At 57.6% G+C, this 17067-nt stretch overlaps 1 protein-coding gene across 1 annotated transcript in view; it reads left to right on the top strand.

Annotated features, from left to right (window-relative positions):
- The first annotated feature begins 16203 nt into the window (after positions 1–16203).
- CASZ1 (castor zinc finger 1) overlaps positions 16204–17067 on the top strand; it is a 74325-nt gene continuing 73461 nt past the window's right edge. Inside the window, exon 1 of the mRNA XM_042883451.1 lies at positions 16204–16341. Coding sequence (XP_042739385.1) covers positions 16293–16341 — 49 coding nt within the window. The 5' untranslated portion in view covers positions 16204–16292. The remainder of the gene's footprint in view (positions 16342–17067) is intronic.

Genomic DNA, 17067 nt, shown 5'->3' on the forward strand with positions numbered 1-17067 from the left:
TGCAAAAGGTTGTGAATACGAATGATGGGGAGGGGGGGGGGGAGCATGTGAATTCACGCCAGAAATTTTGTGAAACACGTTTGAAGGAAAACAGCTTTCTGACAAAATGAGGAGTGCATGCGCGTGTTTTTAGAGGGATACATGCATCGCTTTTTCAGCCCTTCTTTGCTCTCCGTCATGACAAGTGCTGCATGGAGAAACATTCCCAACTCAGAATGACTTTCTGTAGGTCCTCAGCGGGAGAGACATGGTGTTTGTGAGGGATGTGGGCAAGCTGAGCAGACTTAGAGAAGTAAACGGAGTCGGAGAGCTCCTGCCACTGCTGGGAATGTGGCGCAGAACCCCTTCGTGCCCAGGGCCTTTTAGGGCACAAGCTCTCATTGCAGAGGAGGGAGACGGTGAATGCTGCAGTTGCTCCACTGCCTCTTGGCAGTGTGCTGCTCAGTGTCCCTGGGATGCAAGGAGCCCAGCACCAGGCCAATGCTGCCATGGCCTGCGCCTGCCTGGGCTGCGCTTCCAGCATCAGGGAAACTCTTCTGAGGAATTTGGTTGCAAATTCAAGCGCTGCTCGGCCAGGGCAACGTGTCAGGGCTGCAGAGAGAGCTGGCTTCCACCTGCCACGTCCATCCTGAGGCAGACCACAGCCCCCCTCCTTCTCCTCTCCATTTTTTGCCATTTTTGCCCGTCTGGGTCCCCCCCAAGCCCCGCCAGCCCCTGCTCCTCTTCCCACGGGCTGTTCTCCTGGGCTGGCCCTTGGAGCCTATCTGTGTGTTTCTGTTTGTCAGGCTGATTTTTTTTTTTCCTGGGGTCCCCTGCTTCATCATTATCTTAATCACCGTTGTGTTAAGTTTCATGCTTCCTTTGACCTTTATTTTCGGCCTGGTTATGCTGTTTATCCGCCTCTGACACTTGTCCCCTGGTGCTATTGCCAGGGAAACCCAGTGCAGAGGCTTTTCCCTCTTCCCCCACCCTCTTGTCCCTTTTCTGTTTCATTTTTTTTCTTTCCTCCTTTTTCTTTTTTTATTTGGGCGGGGGGGGGGCCCCCCCGCCTGTGTTTTTTTTTGTCTTTTAACATGGTTTTCCTAAAAAGTTTTTTAATCAATCAAATTTGAGGCAGAAAATAGGCTTGGTCACGCCTGGTCCTTGGGTCGTGTGACACTCACTCAGGGTCCTGACAGCTCCTCAAAAGGGGCCGGGGGGGCCGGCAGCGCGTTTCCCCAGGAAAGGCCCCGTTTCCATGGCGCTGCCCCCACCTCCCCGCCAGCCCTGCTCGGCCTCGAGCCCCCAGCGCCCGCAGCCTTGGGAAGCGCCGCGTGCTGGGCCGTGCTGACAGCTGCTGGGGTTCCCCGCCACTGCAGCTCGTGGGGAGCCAGCAGGACAGGCGGCTGTGTGCCGTGCCCCGCCAAACCCGCATAATCAGGGGCTTTTCATCACGGCCCCTTCCCCATCCCCAGCTGAGGCCGTTGCTCTGGGAGGGTTCAACACAGCCCAGGCCTGCAATGCTCCCCAGCCCTGCGCCCGTCTGCATCTCTGGGCCACTTTTCCCCCTGCCCTCTTCTGGTTCTCCATTTGTGCCTGGTCTTTTTTTCCATTCTCTCTCTCTCTCTCTCTTTTTTTTTTTTTTTCGTCATAATTAATGATTAGTTTTAATTGGTTTGCTTAGGCAGCCTGACAGCAAATTAGCGGGAGCCAGCCCAAGGCTGCGTGTGCCAGTTTGAGGATGGCTGGCGGATGCCGGGCAGGAGGTGAGGTGGGCTCCTCAGGACATCCATGGGCCATGGATGTGACCCTCAGGGCTGCCATCTCCTGTCCTGTTGTCCCATGTCTGGCTCCAACAGCAGTAAAGTTGCCTCCAGATGGGGTTGGTTGCCAGCAGGATGGCCGCCATGCCATTCATAGAATCATAGAATCACAAGGTTGGAAATGACCTGCAAGATCATTCAGTCCAACCACCCTCCCATTGCTATCAGTGCCACAAGCTACTAAACCATCTCTCGTAGCTCCTCATCCAGGCGCCTCTTGAACACCACCAGGGACGGCGACTCCACCACCTCCCTGGGCAGCCATTCCAGTGCCTGACCACCCTTTGAGAGAAAAAATTTCTCCTAATATCCAACCTAAACCTCCTCTGGTATAACTTCTGGCCATTTCTTCGGGTCCTACTATTTGCCTGGGAGAAGAGGCCAGACCCTTTTGCACCACAACCTCCCTTCAGGAAGTTGCACAGTGCAGTGAGGTCTCCCCTAAGCCTCCTCTTCTCCAGACTGAACAATCCCAGCTCCCTCAGCTGCTCCTTATAAGACTTGTGCTCCAGACCCCTCACATTCTACCACCTCACACCCATTCTCCTTCTTTTTGCATTGTCTTCCTTGAGCTGAGCTGGGCTCTGTTCTCCAGATGTGGGCATAGGGTCCCCCAGTGCCCAGGGAGCCTCGGCAGCCATGGAACAGGTGGCCCTACCTGGTGCCAAAGCCAGGTAATGGGCTGCAGTGGAGAGGAAAGGGAGGGCTTTGCTCTTTTCTTCCTTGGCCGTGATTTCCCTTTGCTTTGCTTTTCTTTTCTTCGCCTTTTTTATAGCTCCCATTTTTCTTTTTTATGAGAGAGAAACGGCAGGGTTCTCCCAGAGCTGGGAAGAGCACTCGGTCCCAGGCTGCTCCCAGACAGATGGAGGGGAAGAGGAGGGGGGCAGCGGGCCCGTAATCCTGGGGGAAGAGTTGTGGTTAAAGAGGATTGGGTTGGAGTCTAGGGCAGTTCAGCATCTCGCTGAAGGAGGAAGGGACAAACACTTGCTATTCTCATTTTCAGCACAAAACTTTCCTGACACTGTTGGTTACTGCGTAGCCCTCACAGCCAGTGGATGGAGTTGGTCTGAATTACACTGCTGGTGCTGCCTTGTCATAATGGCAGCCAAGACGGGAAAGCAAGGAAAACAAGAGTTTCTCTCTCTGTCAGTCCGTGCATTTTCCCCCAAGCAGCCAAGGTGTTAATGGGTGTGTTTGCCCTTTCTGGACGATGCTCTGAACCTCCAGCGTAGTGTTAATATCTACATATGCCTTTTAATGGTATCCAGAGCACGTGTAGGATTGAAATCAGAGAGATCTGATGTCTTCCTGGGAATTGTGTCATGCAGGAACAGCCTTTTTGTCAGCCACAGAGGTCCCTGCTGCATTCCAGATTCATGAGAGATGGAAGGCAGTGCAAACACGTCTGCTTGCACAGCTCCGTGTGTTGCTCAGCTGTGGACGTGCTGGCAAATGCCATGCTGTGATAGCCTGCTGCAGGCTGGCTCCTTCCCCAAGCACCTGTATGTGTAAGGCTCACCCAGGTGGGTGTGCTGATGCTGCCTGTAGGTACACTGATGTCCCTGAGGCTCAGGGAGCTAGTCTTAGCTCTCATGCTGCTCAGACGTGGTTCTGCTCACCACACTTGTGTTACTCCCCAGCCGCGGTGTGACCCTCAGGTCCCACACGTGGCTTTGCCAAAGGTTTGCACTCAGCAGAGCTTTGAGTCCCTCCAAAGCAAAACTGGGGACAAGTCTGCTGCTGCAGGAAGAGAGACGAGGGAGAAGGGTGGAGAAACACCTGCTAGGAGAGGCACTGGGACCTCCCATCTCATGTCACTGTCGTGTGATCTCAGCTCATTCCCACTGCTGCTGTCCCTGAAGGAGCAGAGGATGCATTTTGAACTGCTACAAAGCCTCCATGTCCCGAGTGCTCGAGAGGTTTTCTTTTCCTGCTCACTTTGCCTCATGTGGGGCAGTGTTAAGGCCCTTTTCACTTCCCCCTTAGGCTGCACTCAAGGAGGTGTTAGCACGTGCAGGTTGTGTGCCAGCAGGACTGGGGCCGGTCCAGCTGAGCCTGATGATGACCCAGACCCCGTAACATCCGTATGCCACCCACATGTTAGCCAGCATTTAGCCTCTCCCTACTCATTGCAGCCGTGTAGTTTGTGAGCAGTGGCTGGGGGTCAGCCAGGGAGGGAAACTGAGGCAAGGAGCCGTAGCTCCAAGAGGCGCAGGTGTGGGATCGTACCCCTCCGTGGTGCAGCCATTGTGACAAGCCCAGCTGGGGGAAGCAGAATGCAGAGCTGCCTCCTGCCTCTGAGCACTCGCCTTGGCTGCTGCCTTCCCCTCCTCTTCCTCACCGGTGTGCCTGCAGCCCTGCGTCGGCCGGCTCCTTTAAGGCAGGCGCGGGGGAATCGCTCAGTGCCAGCCTTCGCTGCGAGTGCCGCTCCCGCTTCCCCCTCGGAAAGTTTCCTGCCCAATTGTTATGTGCGATCCGATCTGAAAGTTGCTCTCTAAGCTTCTTGTCACATTTTGACTTAATGAAGTGCAACTGGAGTGGGAATTGGGGTTCATCACGCCAGTCTCACTGCGCTCCCTTGTTGTCAGAAAACAGGGGCGGTTGGGGACCGTAATGCAACGCTGCAAGTCGTTATCATTCCGGTCAGTCTGTTTAACACAAAATTAAACAAAGAACTAATTAGTGCCTCATGAATTAATAAATGCGCAGTTGCCGGGTAGGAAGGGGAGGAAGGAAAAAAGGTTGTTGAAGGAAAGATACTGAAAAAGTCGAATTAGGATGTTGTGTCAAGGGGAAAAAAAAAATCTGAGTCCACTTTGGCGAAGTTTGGCTCGGTTGGCTTCCCTGGGAGAAGCTCCCTCCTCCTCCTGCATCCTGCTCACCGGTCCAGAGCAGCCCTGCATGGGTGGGTGTGAGGCACCTGGGTTTCTGCTCGGTGCTTTGGAGGAGTTGGAGCTGGGATCCACATAGAAATATTTACCTGCAGGGCTTGGCACGGAAGCTGGGAGGTATGGGCAGTTTTCCTTGGCAGGGGGAAGGCTGTCTTGGTCTGAAATCTCTGGGGTCTGGGCCGTTGTGGAGGGGCTGTGGTGATGGCTGCGGGTGTCCTAGGAAGGTTTGCATCCCTCCGGCCCGGGATGGAGCCAGCCCTCGGCTCAGGGCAGGGGAGGAAGCGGGAGCACAGCTGCAGCACACGGAGGCCGGGGCAGGGCGAGGTGGCACCTGCGGCTTCAGAGATGGCAGCACGCTGCTGGTTTTTCTGGAGAATTTAAGATTGTCCCAGGAGCAGCGTGTAATCTCAGATTAGCCGTGTCCTACAGTGCTCCCCCCTCCCCTGCTCCTCGCCATGGCTGCGTGGTGGTGAGGAAAGCTCCTGGGGGGCAGGTGCTTTGCACCCAAACTGGTGCCCAGCCTGCCAGCCCAGTGGGTGCCATGCTGTGCCGTGCCTTGCTGTGAGCAAGAGGGCTCTGCTCTGGCGCATTGTCAGGCTGGGAAGCAGGCAGAGCTGGGGGAGGGAAGAGTCCATCCTTAAGAGGACATGTCAAGTACAATTAGCGTTATCTGTCTAAATATGTACTGGGAACACAGAATACAAGAGGAGGCCTGGCTGGCTTTAATGGAGACATATGCAAGGTCATATTGCCTCATACAATCCCCCAATCTGATTTGGGGATTACACATTCTAAGTAAATTGGCGTTATTCCTCTTGCATCATTGATAAGCTGCGACCGAAAGAAGGGGAGTAAAAAAAAAAACAATTAAAAACTCCATCTGAAGAATTGACCGTGCACGGGGTGAGGGTGTAAAGCCGGGGAGGCAAGGAGAGTTGTACAGAGAGCTCGGAAGGAGGGGGGGAACAAAGGGAGAGAGAAAAAAGGAGCATGACAGAATGGGAAGAGCAAGCAAGAAAGAACAAAAGGAAGAAAAAGGTGGGAGAAGGGACGAGAGAGCCCAAAGGCAGAGGGACCCCAGGCTGGGGAGCTGGTACTGCTGTCTTCAGCTGGATCAGCCCTGAGGTGTGAGTGGGGAAGGAAGGAGCTGGGCTGGTTGTGCATCTTCCATGCCCCAAGGGATCCCCAGCTCCATGTCCATCACGCTGTCTGGGATATCTCACCAGCTCCTTCCAGCTCTGGGTCCCAGCCAGCACCCCCCCACCTGTCTTTAGCGCAGCATCCTGGCACTGGTGCAGCACGAGTGGCAGCAGTAGCACAGAGCACCAGGGCCCCCAGGGGCAGGGGCAAGCAGCAGTCACAGCATGCTCTTCCTAGAGCTACATCCTTATCACCGTGCCCTCCATGGGGCAAAGGGGGGATGCACCAGGGCTGAGCAGGTCGCACGGCGCTGCATCCTGGGGAGGGACGTGCTGCCAGCTGGTGCTCCCAGTGCAGCCGCAGGCTCCCCGTGCCTGACCTCAGGCCGGTTTTAATTCTCCTACCACATCACAGGCAGTTGTGACAGCAGCTTTGGCAACCCTGCACTACAGAGACTGCAGGGTGGGCCGGACGCCGCTGCTGAGCTGAAGCCACTCTCTGCTCTGTGCCACCTCACAGCCTTGGGAGAGGGAAGTCCCCAGCTGCTGCTATGCCACCATCCTTCCCCAGGCGAGCTCTCCTCCCACCCTGCTGTGCAGGATAACCCCCTCCGGAAGTCTCACGGCACGGCTTTTATGCTCTGTCACATTTTTGGAACATATGGTTTTAAATAATTCAATTTACTTTTCATGTGTTTTGCTGTGACTTTTTTTCCCCTGTCCCTTTTCTCTTTCTTCCTTGGCTCTCTGCTTTATCCAGGAAGGAAGAAGCACAGATGAGGGCTGGGGGCTCACTGCTGCAGGACCCCACCCCACAATCCTTCACCCTGTGCCCCATAGGGGATCTCTGGGGGTCAGCAGGGGAAGTGGGAGGACTGCAAAGGGAATATTTGTCACGGAGCGGAGAGTGTGTGTGTATGCAGGCAGTCTGTGGGCACAAGGTCTGCCCTGGTGCCTGGGTGCAGGAGCCACACCAGCAGGAGCTGCTCTTTGTGCTGAATGCAGCACACCAGATATCTGATGGCATGCGCAGCACTGTATGGTGCAGCCAGGAGCAGGAGAGCACTTTGTGAAGTCTCAGTGCCCCATGCTGGTCCTGCTCATAGCTGGGTGCTCTGAGGTTTCATCGGCGTGCCGTGAGAGGCGTGCTTCATGTATTAACTGCATCCTTTTTCTTCCCTCTCCAGGATGAAGTGAATTTAGAGCTAAAAACCAGGCAAGAAACCAGACCTTGAAATCTCCGAAAGGTAGGAGAGACTTCAGACTGCAATGGGTATGTCACTACGCCCTCCTGGGTTCTCTTTTCCTCTGCTTGTCTCTCCGTCATGGCCTGCTCTTTGTGGCTGTGTCTGCACTAGAACTTCTGGGACTGGACCATCATTAACTGTAAAGACAGATGTGAAGAGAAGAAGGTCTAATGCAGACATGGCCCATGTGTCTCCTAATCCCGTCTTTGTCTTTGTGTAGCAGTTGTTCTGAGCACCTGATTTTGTCACTTTGGGTTTTCCTCAATATCTTCTCTGCTGCCTCAGTCTTTACAGATAAAAGTGTGTAAGGGCTTTGGTGAGGAGCGCACCGCTTTATGTTCAGCCACGTGGGCTGGTGGGAGATGGATAAGGGCCGTTCAGTGCATCGGACGCAATCTGTCCACCGCGAGGTTTTGCTGAGCTCAGTTCACATAGTTTCAGATGGCCATGTGTGCGCCCTCCCCTCTTGTATCCGCTCAGACTGCAGCACCGTGCTGGTAGGATGGAAGCACTCTGTGTCTTCAGCCGAAAGCTGACTTCTCTGTGTTTTCTCTTACACACACCCTTGCTGTACAGAAAGCAATGCAGTTACCAGGGCTGGGTAGTCACTCAGTGTGTGCTTGTTAAAGTCAGGGGATGTGAAAGGAGATCACGTCTCTGAACCACTGAGCAAAGAGGTGCCACTCCAGGCCGCTGTCCCTCTGTGCTGGCGCTGCAGAGCATTGCCAGGCACCGACGGAGGCTGGGATGGTGCTGGGGCAGACGTGGCCGTGCTCCCCATGCCGTCTGCTCCCAGTGCAGCCCTGCGGCACGGGGACCCCAGGCAGGGAGCTGGCGTCTGAACGGGACCAGAGGGGTGCCTGGAGGGGTGGGGGGGCCCCGAACCAGGCTGGGCAGTGTCAGAGGTGACCGGTGGAAGGCTAATGTTATGTAAATACCGCCGCCGTAAGACAGCGGGCCTGAATGGCCCTGTGCGTCCATCCATCATTGCTGAGGAACAGAAGCCTCCCTGGGAGCCGGGGGGGGCCGGCAGCGCGGGGCACGCAGACATAGGCAGCATGTGCCCTACTCATAAACTGTTTGTTTTCTTTTTGTCTCTCTCGTTTTGGGACACCCCACTGAGAGCAACTCTCGGTTTTGTCCTCGCAACCTCTCCCCCAGCCTTCCCCCGCCCTGCCAGCCTCTCCTTTTCCTCCCTCCTTACTCCTGCCCTTAAAAAAAAAAAAAAAAAGAAAAAAAAAAAAAAAAAAAAAAAAGCCCCCTGTTCACATTGCGGCTTCTTTCTCTGACTTCAAAGGCTCCCCATCATTGTTTGGGATCGGCAGGCAGTGGCCCTGAAAACGTGATCACAGCCGGGCACAGTGTAGGTCAGCAGCGAGCGCCATGCTCTGAGCGCTGAAAGGAGCGGGCGGATTCTTCCTTTTTCATGCTTCACAACCCTGGTGACAGCGCCCGGCCTCGCCCGCGCGCTCCTCGCCGCATGGCTCTTCTTGCTCTTTTCTCTTCCAGCCTCCTCCTTTCTGCCCCAGGTCCCTTGTCTCTGCATTCGCACTCATTCTGCTCTCCTCTGCGCCCAGCATCGCACACTTACTGCACTTTTTCTTTTTTCCTTCCATTACATTTCTTCCTCACTCCCTCTTTCCAGCAATGGCACTGGTTGTTTCCTTCCCCCTTCTCCCTCTCTCTTCTTGCTGTTGCTCTTTTCTCGTAGTTCACTGTTTTCTTTCCACCTTTTTCTTCTCCTGCAGACCAGCCCAGCTGCCTCACGCCCCCATCCTTGCTCAGCAGCTGCCTTCCCTCAACGTCTGCCTGTGTTTCTGTCTTCCCTGTGACATATCACTCGCTGTGTCCTCTATTACAGAGGTTCCGCAGTCTCTGGATCAGCCCCCAGTCCTGCACAAGGTTCAAGTGGCACTGCACCCCATCTGTGCAGGCAGCCACTGATTCAGGGGGATTACAGGGAACCACAGGAGATGTTTGGCTTCTGTAGGTCCCCAGATGGAGCATCACACTGGCACCAGTGCTGGGGGCAGAGGGAGGCAGGGGTTCAGCAAAGTGAAGCAGCTCCAGCACCTTCTGTGGCCATCCCAGAACACTCTCCCAGCGGATTACTCACCTGGTTGCGCTGACACTGAGTTGTACAGGGACTCCCTACCCCCAGAGCAGCCCAATGGCTTCCTTTAGCCCTCTGAGAAAGGTTGTGCCTCTCCAGCCCCCCTGGGGTACAGCTGCCCCAGCAGCACCGATCGCAGTGCTTGCGCCTCTGGTGATTTGTGAGGTTGTTTTAGTGGCGAGGAGCCCACCAGGACTTGTCTCTTGCTAAATAGGCATATTAAGGGACATTGCGGCAGGGGTTATAGAGTAATAATTTGTCCTAATGAGCTGGTGTCACGTTCTCCCTGGCCAGGCTGCAACGCGAGCGGAGCAGCGGTGGGAGGGGGCCATGCTGGCTGCCCTGGCTGCCCGGGTTAATGAAGTTGGGCGCAGTTTGGGGTCAGAGAGCGGGAGCTGAGGCAGCCCCAGGGCAGCGGGGAGGGATGGGGCTGCCCTGGGCTGTGTGCCCTGGGCCGGGCTGGTGGCAGTCAGATCAGGGCTGAGGCAGAGGGCGGGAGGAACCGGGATGCGGGGCTCTGGTTCCTGGGGACCGCAGCACCCCGACCTTGTCGCCATCTGCAGCACCCTGCCATCTGCAGCACGAGCCCTGCATGCCACTTTCCTCCTCCTCCCACCCATCTTCCTCTGCTCCTTTCACCCCCCGCTTCTCTTTGCTTTTCTCTGTCTCCATCTCTCTCCCTTTCATCTACTCGGAAGGCTTTACTCTACTTCCTTGTCACCCTAATTGATTGCATTAACCTTTCAGCGTATTGGATTTCCCCAGCACCGTGCAGAGAGCACTGTGCAATATGCTTATAATCTGGGCTGTAATGGACAGGGAGCAGTCAACGAGCCCTTGCTCCAGCAGCTTCTGCTGACAACTTCGTCTCGGGGAGGGGAGAGGGAGCGTGCCCGTGGTCCCACACGATCTCTATTAGGCAGGCACAGAGGGGTCGGGCTCGGCCCCACAGCCACAAGTCCCAGCTGGCTGCTCCTCTGCCTGCACTGTGCTGAATTACCACGGGCACTTGTTGCTGACTGCAGGGTGAGATGGTGGCGTGGTGGAATCCACATATTTTCACATCACGTTTGCCTTTGCTTTTTCCTTCAATTTTATCAGGAGTTGGGGGGGAGGGAGGAGAGACGCTTTTCCTGGGGATTTAAAGACAAAAAGGTACGTGGTTACAGCTCACAGTGTAAGAACAGCCGTGGCGGGATGGTTTGGGATAACTTCAGAGGAGCTGCAGCATCCTGGGAGGGCTGCGGGGAGCCCAGATGCTCAGAGCTGGCAGTGACGGAGCCTGCGGGCCCTCGGCACACCGGGCACGGGGACACATCCCCACTGCGTGGTGTTCTGGGGGGAGAGGAGGAAGGACAAGAGTCAGAGAGAGGAAAAAACTTTATTCCAGGTGATGACCGCGGAAAGTGGGTGGCTCTGTACAAGCTAGGAGGTGGCTGAGGGGAGGGGCTTTGTTTTAGGTTAAATAGAGAAAGAATAGGAGCAGGAAGAAAAGAATGAGAAATCTGAAACGAGCGAGAGAGAAAGCGAGCGAGAGCAGCACCTCCTAAATGGAAGAGTAAACAGGCACTCCGAGGCATTAACTTAATTGATTGTTCTGCAACAGGCTGAACGCTGTGTTATTCTGTCGCCGTGGCAACAACCCAAAAAAATTGTCAGCCTGTTTGGATGAAGTGAAGCGAAACATTCTCTAATTTGCGGTGATCCGGGTGTTTGTTTTCCTTCCAGAGAGGCGGGGGCTCTATTGATCTATTGTTCGCAGGGAGCTCTCCTTGGCAGGGCCGGGCAGGGCAGGTAGCGCGGGGAGCGCCCAGCGCCTCCCGGCTGCGTCCCGCACCGCCCCCCGCAACCCCCCCGTCGGGCACAGCGAGGAGCGGAGCGAGATGCGCTGCGGGGCCCCGCACCCACGTGCCGCCGTGGAACGTTTCCCACCGTCCCCAGCCCGCCTCGCGGCATCGCAGCCCGGCTTTTGCGGCCGCACGGGGATCCCGGCTGAGTTCAGGGGAGCGCGGCGGTGCCGGCTGCTGCTCGCTGGGCTGAGCGGGGCCGAACCATGCGCCTTCCTCTGCTGGCCGGGGGGTTTTCCTCCCCTCCATCCCGGCTGTAACTCCTGCCCCGCTGCCCCGCTGCCCCGCTGCCGTTTCCCAGCGTAGCTGTGGGTCAGGGCAGGGCGTGCTGGAGGGCAGCGGTGTCCCTGGGCACGGTGCCCTGCCCGGTGCTGCCGGTGGGTGTGCGTGGGGGGGGGAGAGGAGCCCTGGCCGGCTGTGCTGCCGGCTGGCTAGCAGCGGCGGGAGCGGCTGAATAACCCTGTAACTGGTATGAAGGTGAATTCACGGTCTGGTGAGCACTGAAAATACGAGGGCTGCGAGACAGGCGGAGCGCAGAGAGGGGAAGGGAGCTCACCCTCGGCTCAGGGCAGCGCTGCGGGGCCGTGCTGGGGATGAGGCGGGTGCTCGGTACTGCAGAGATGGGCGCACACCGACACAGCCATCGCACCGCAGCACGGACAGCCGCACAGCACCCAACGGCACGGGTGCACACGGGGTGCCCCGGGCCGCGCACACTCGTGTGCACAAGCATGCGTGCGTGGAGGTGGACCCGCAGCCACGCGCACAGCAAACGCGGTGCTGAGCCGTCCGCAGCAGGCTGGCTGTCAAGGCAGATCGCTCTCCGGTGTAAGTGCGCGCCAGTCGGGCAGCGCAGCAGATTTATCCCCACGCATCTTGAGCGTCTGTGCGGTTACCTGCCGCGTGCAGGAGAGGGCTGCGGGAAATCCATTCCCCTCCAGCTGGGAGAGGCCGACGCTCGCAGTGCCGGAGCTGTGCGCAGAGGGAAGCCCTTCAGCTCTTCAGCCGGTGATCTCCCTGCGCCCAACCCTGCCACGGAGGGCACTGTGCCGGCAGCTGAGCCGGCGGTGATTTCGAGTTAGACGTTTGCAGAGGAGACTTGGATTAATTCGTAGTAAAACCCAGCAGCGCCGGGGTGCCGGCCCCACATTCCTGGGTGAGCCGGCGGCCGAGGTGCGCGCTGGGCGGGCGCCAGGTCCTGAGCAATCCCCGCGGAGGTGGCAGAGCCATCCAGCCGCAGCCTCTCCCTGCTTGGGCTCCTTCATTATTAATTTATTTTTCTCCCTTCCTTGGCAAAAAAATAGTATTTGGTAACGACCTCAAATTGCAAAATGCTGATGATTTGGAGAATGTGTCACAGAAGCTCCAGGGTGATAAAGGGGAGACAAATCCCAGCCAACAATCCGGCTCAGCCAGTTTGCCTATTTATTAAAGAAAAAGCCCAGATCATTAACTTTTTTTTTGTTGTTGTTCTGTTTGCGGGCAACTCCCTGCTGGCAACTTTCGGGCGCCCAGTAAATTAACCCGAGTATCGGCCTGGTTCGGGGCTGCCGCAGTGTCTGCTGACGGCTGCTGGGAGCTGCGCTCATTTGTGGTAGCGCAAACGAACCTGTGAGGGTCCCCCCATGGAAGTGCTGGCAGAAAATCCCAGCTGCCCTGGGGAGGGTCAGGCTGTAGCTGGAGAGCCGCTCTCCTCCCATCGCTCACGCAGCACACGGCCCCTTTGGCACCGCAGGGCTCTGTGGGTCCCCGAGGGGCACGGCTCTGTGAGTTGGCCTCTGCCTTCTTGGTGAGCGTTCAGAGCTGAGGGCCTCTGAGCACGATTGCATCCCCCTGCTCCCAAACATCCCACGTGTTCACTGAAGCAGTGCTTTGAGCTAAATCAGTTTGCTGAAGGCTCCAGCTTCCCTGAATTCGATGTCAGGACCAGGCTTGCATGGCTGTTATTCAAGGAGCTTTATCAAAAGCACGAAGCTAGCATCTGCCCTGTGCTCCCCTCTGGGCACCAGCAGCAATCCGCCCTGGCTTTGGCACAGCAAGGAACTGCCCCACGGAGTGCAGCTGTGGGCAGAACTCGCGCAGCTCCTCCATGGCAGCGCATCGCCTGGCCCTGGCACAGCTGAGCTCAGGTGGGGAAAGGAAGCAAAGGCGCTGCTGGGCTGCCGGCCTCCCCACTGCTGCACCCGGCGCTGGGTTTGGGTGTTGCTTTGGGCTCCCGCTCCATCCCTCCTTGGGTGCTGCCTGCTTCCCAAGGCCTGGCTCGTGCCCTCGCGCGCAGCTCACGCTGAGGCCTCCCCAGCCCTGCGCTCACGTGGGCGCTGCTGGGAGGAGAAGGGTATTTTTCAAGGTTTCTGCGAGGTTTTTTTCTTATGAAACACAAGGATGTGCAATTTTTTTAGTTTCAATTTAGCATTGGAGAATTTTATAATTTAGTAATTAAAATCTCTGATAGGCTTTAGAAATTGCAGCTAATTGAATTTAATGGGAAGATGATTTTCAATTTTATTTGATTACCCGGACCCCTGGCATTGGTATTTATGGGAAAAAAATGGGAAATGTGCTGTGTGGGCTAAGATGGTATAATTGAATTAGGGCTAATCGGATTTCTTCGTCATGAATTTCACTATAATTTTCCTATAATTTTCCATTAGATATCTAGTTTACAAATATTCACAAAGAAATGAAGCTCTTTCGGAATGGAGATTGCTGGCTAACAGGATTACAGGGACGATAGCTCGGCACTGCCAGCCCGGGCTCCTGCAGTAATGCAATCGCTGCGTCTGCCTCACACTTCCCGCCCGCCGCTGCTCCTGCACCCCGACGGCCTCAATGGAGCTCCCGCGGGGCCGCATCGCGCCGCGCTCTGCCTGTCGCTCGGCCCCGCACGTGTCCTCGTGCCCTGGCTCTGTGTGGTGTCACCCACGTGTTCAGCAGTGTGCTGCTCCGCGGCCTCGTGGCACAGCGGGGTCAGCTCGTGCAGATCCAGCACAGGTAGCGCCCTGCTGGCGCCCGTCACCGTGCCACGCTGAGGGGACTCCGTGTCCCCTCCCTGCGCTGCTTCATCCCGGGGGAGAGGTCCCACCGCTCGCAGCCCTGCGCCTCTGTTCTCTGCTCTTGGTGCTGTGGGCGCAGATCGCCCTTCTGAGCCCCCTGCCCTGTGGGAAGGGCTCTGCCCAGCTCAGCTCTGCCCAGCTCAGCTCTGCCCTCGGGCCGTCCCGCTGTCCCTTGTGCCATGGGGCTGGTTCTGCTCTGTGGTGCCCAGGCTGTGCCGTCCGCTCCCTGGGCTCCTCGGGCTGCGCTTTTAATCCCTGCAGTAAATTGCAACTAATTGGTCAGGAGATGCAGCGTTTGGCTCCCAGGTGCTGGGGGCTGGCAGCCCCACATCAGGAATCAAGACCGAGGCACAGCACCTGGCACATGGAGGCTGGGCACGGGCATGTTGGGAGCTCTCAGGCACCGTGTGCCAGTAATGGGACTGAAACTGAACAGAGAGGGAAGGAGGAGGAAAGGGAAAGAAAGCTTGGATTGTCTCCTCCTGCTGCCCAGGCCCCAAGGCCTCCGGGCACCTCCCTTGACAAAACAGAAATCAAACAAAATTACAGAAACAGGGAAAGAGCATTTGCCTAATAAACTCCCCGAGCAGGAGCAGGAGGCACGCGGCGCTGCCAGATCTCCAACCTGCAATCTGCATGGCAGCGCCAGGAGCCCACGCGGAGCCCCAGCGTGGCCCCGGGGTCAGCCCCAGCCAGGAGCTGCCAACAAAAAGGGCTCGTCGTAAAGAAACAAAGGGGAGATGCGTGGAGGGGGATACCCCACGTACGGGTGTGACTCACCCCCCGCTCAGCCCCAGCGCACCGTCTGCGGGGAAAGCATTAAACTGTAATAATAATAATAAATTAATCATCCTTCCCCCTCCCATCGCACTTTTCATCTGAGGATCTCTGAGCACCTGGCAAACATTAATTACCGAGAGCTCCCGACACCCCTGGGAGGGTGGGAAGGGACGAGCGGCGTTCACCTGCCACCAAAGGGCGGCCAAGGCTGGGTGTGGGTGCACGGGGATGGGGCAGAGGAACATGGGCGCCCTGATGTGGGGTCCCCGATGGGCACAGGGCCCGGCTGTTCTTGGGTAAGAGGCAAAGAAGGGAAGATGGGGAAATAAAGCCCGATCCTGTGACTGGAGATGGGGAGATAGGAAATCGGGCCTTGCCGTTGCGTCAGCTGCAGGGCGTGGACTTCACCTGAAAAAGCACCGTGGCAGCAGGGAGGGGTGGCGGGGAGACCGCCAGGGGTGGCATGGGTGGTGTGGGCGTCCCGTCCTTGGCAGCAGCACCACCGCCAGTGCTGTGAGTCCGTAGAAGTGGAAATGGAGAAGTGCGGTGGGCAATGAAGCTGTGGGGCATCCGGGGCCTCAAACCTGGCGGGCGTCAAGCCCAAATGCAGCCGCCAGGGGCTGGTAGGGTGGGGGGAGGCTGCTGGGGGCCTGGTGACACGGGACCTGGTGACACCTGCCCTGGCTCCCTCTCTCCCCAGGCGTCCCGGTGGCTCCATTTTGCCAGGCTGTGCTCAGGTGTTCTGGGAGAAGCCGGCACAGCTGTGGTCCCGGTGATGCCAGCACTGTGCCTCAGTTTCCCCAGCGCAGCGGGCCGTGCTGAGCGCACTGTGGGAAGGTTCGGCAGCGCGCCCCAAAGCAGCTGCTCGCAGTGCCGGCTTAATGGGCCAAACGAGCTGCTCTTTGAGAGAAGGAGGCTCCTCACCGTGTTTACCCAACGCACCTCTCAGAACCTCCCTGGCATGTTGTTTTTGTTTTTGTTTTGTTTTGTTGTTCTTTTTGCTACTTAGAAAAATAAAACAAGGGGAAAGATGAGGAAATTCAATGCAAAAATAAATAAGTAGGTAAAGGGGGGAAGTGGGGGGAGGAAAAGAAGAAAGGAAATAGAAGAAAAAGTGCCCGGGCCGGACTCTGCCGCCCCGTACCGCCCGGCACTGCGCTCCGCCGCGCTGCAGCCCCGCACCCGGCCCCGCTCTCCGGCCCCGCCCCGCGCAGCCCCGCACAGCCCCGCACCTGCCCCCGCTCCTCCGCTGGGCGTGGCCTCCCGCACCGAGCCCCGCCCCCCCCCCCCGCGCCCGGCGCCCGCCCCCGGCCCCGCTGCCCAAGTGACTCGGGCAGGACCGGCACGGCGATGACATCAGGGCTGTGACCAACTTGTTATTCGGCGGCAATCAGCTGCAATTAGGCGTTAATTAAGTATTATGAAAGTTGATTATTTAAGTGAATTCGGCTTTCGTCTCTCCGACTATGGTAAGTACGGCGCAATTGTCCTTTTCCTGCCCCCTCCCGGCCCCCCGCCGCTCGGTGCGGGCCCGGCGCGGCGCTGCGGGACGCGGACCGGCACCGGCACCGCCGTACGGAGCGGGACCCGCCGCGCCGCGCTCCGGCCGGGCGCTGTCCCCGGGTGCCGGTGCCGGGCTCCGCCGCCGCGCCCCGAACTTGGCCGGGCCCGCCAGGTGCCGCCGCTCGCACCTCGCTCTTTCACTTTTCTTTCGCTCGCCCCGCGGAAGTCGCTCCGGTGCCTCCCTCGCGCTCCGGGACCCCGGCCGGCTCCGTGCTTCCCGGCAGCCCGGCGGGACGCGGAGGGGAAGTTCGCGGGGCTTTTGCGACGATTCCGCGCTCTTTGCTGTGAGTTGTGTGGGCTGTTTTCTCTTTCATTTCTTTCCCCTGCTCAGCTTGGGCGTCTGGTCGGTGAAGGTTGCCTGTCAGGTTCCCGTGCTGTCTAAATGAAAAGGAATTTAATTTATTTGGGACGAGGCTGTGGCGGATGAGGAGGCTGCTTATTACATTTAATGAGTATTTTTTTCCAACCCGGGCATATCTGGGATGGGTTTGTTTTTGTCCTGTCCCGTGGGCCGTGCGGGTGCTCCCCACCCTCCCTGTGCCCACAGTGGGGTAGGTGGGGGTTTGGGTCCCGCTGGGGCCGATGTATGGCTTTCTGCAGCCCCTGCTCTGCCGCTCGGCCAGGGCAGACAG

Source organism: Lagopus leucura, unplaced genomic scaffold, assembly GCF_019238085.1.
Source record: "Lagopus leucura isolate 7727_CA_CO unplaced genomic scaffold, USGS_WTPT01 Super-Scaffold_100037, whole genome shotgun sequence".
NCBI lineage: Eukaryota > Metazoa > Chordata > Aves > Galliformes > Phasianidae > Lagopus > Lagopus leucura.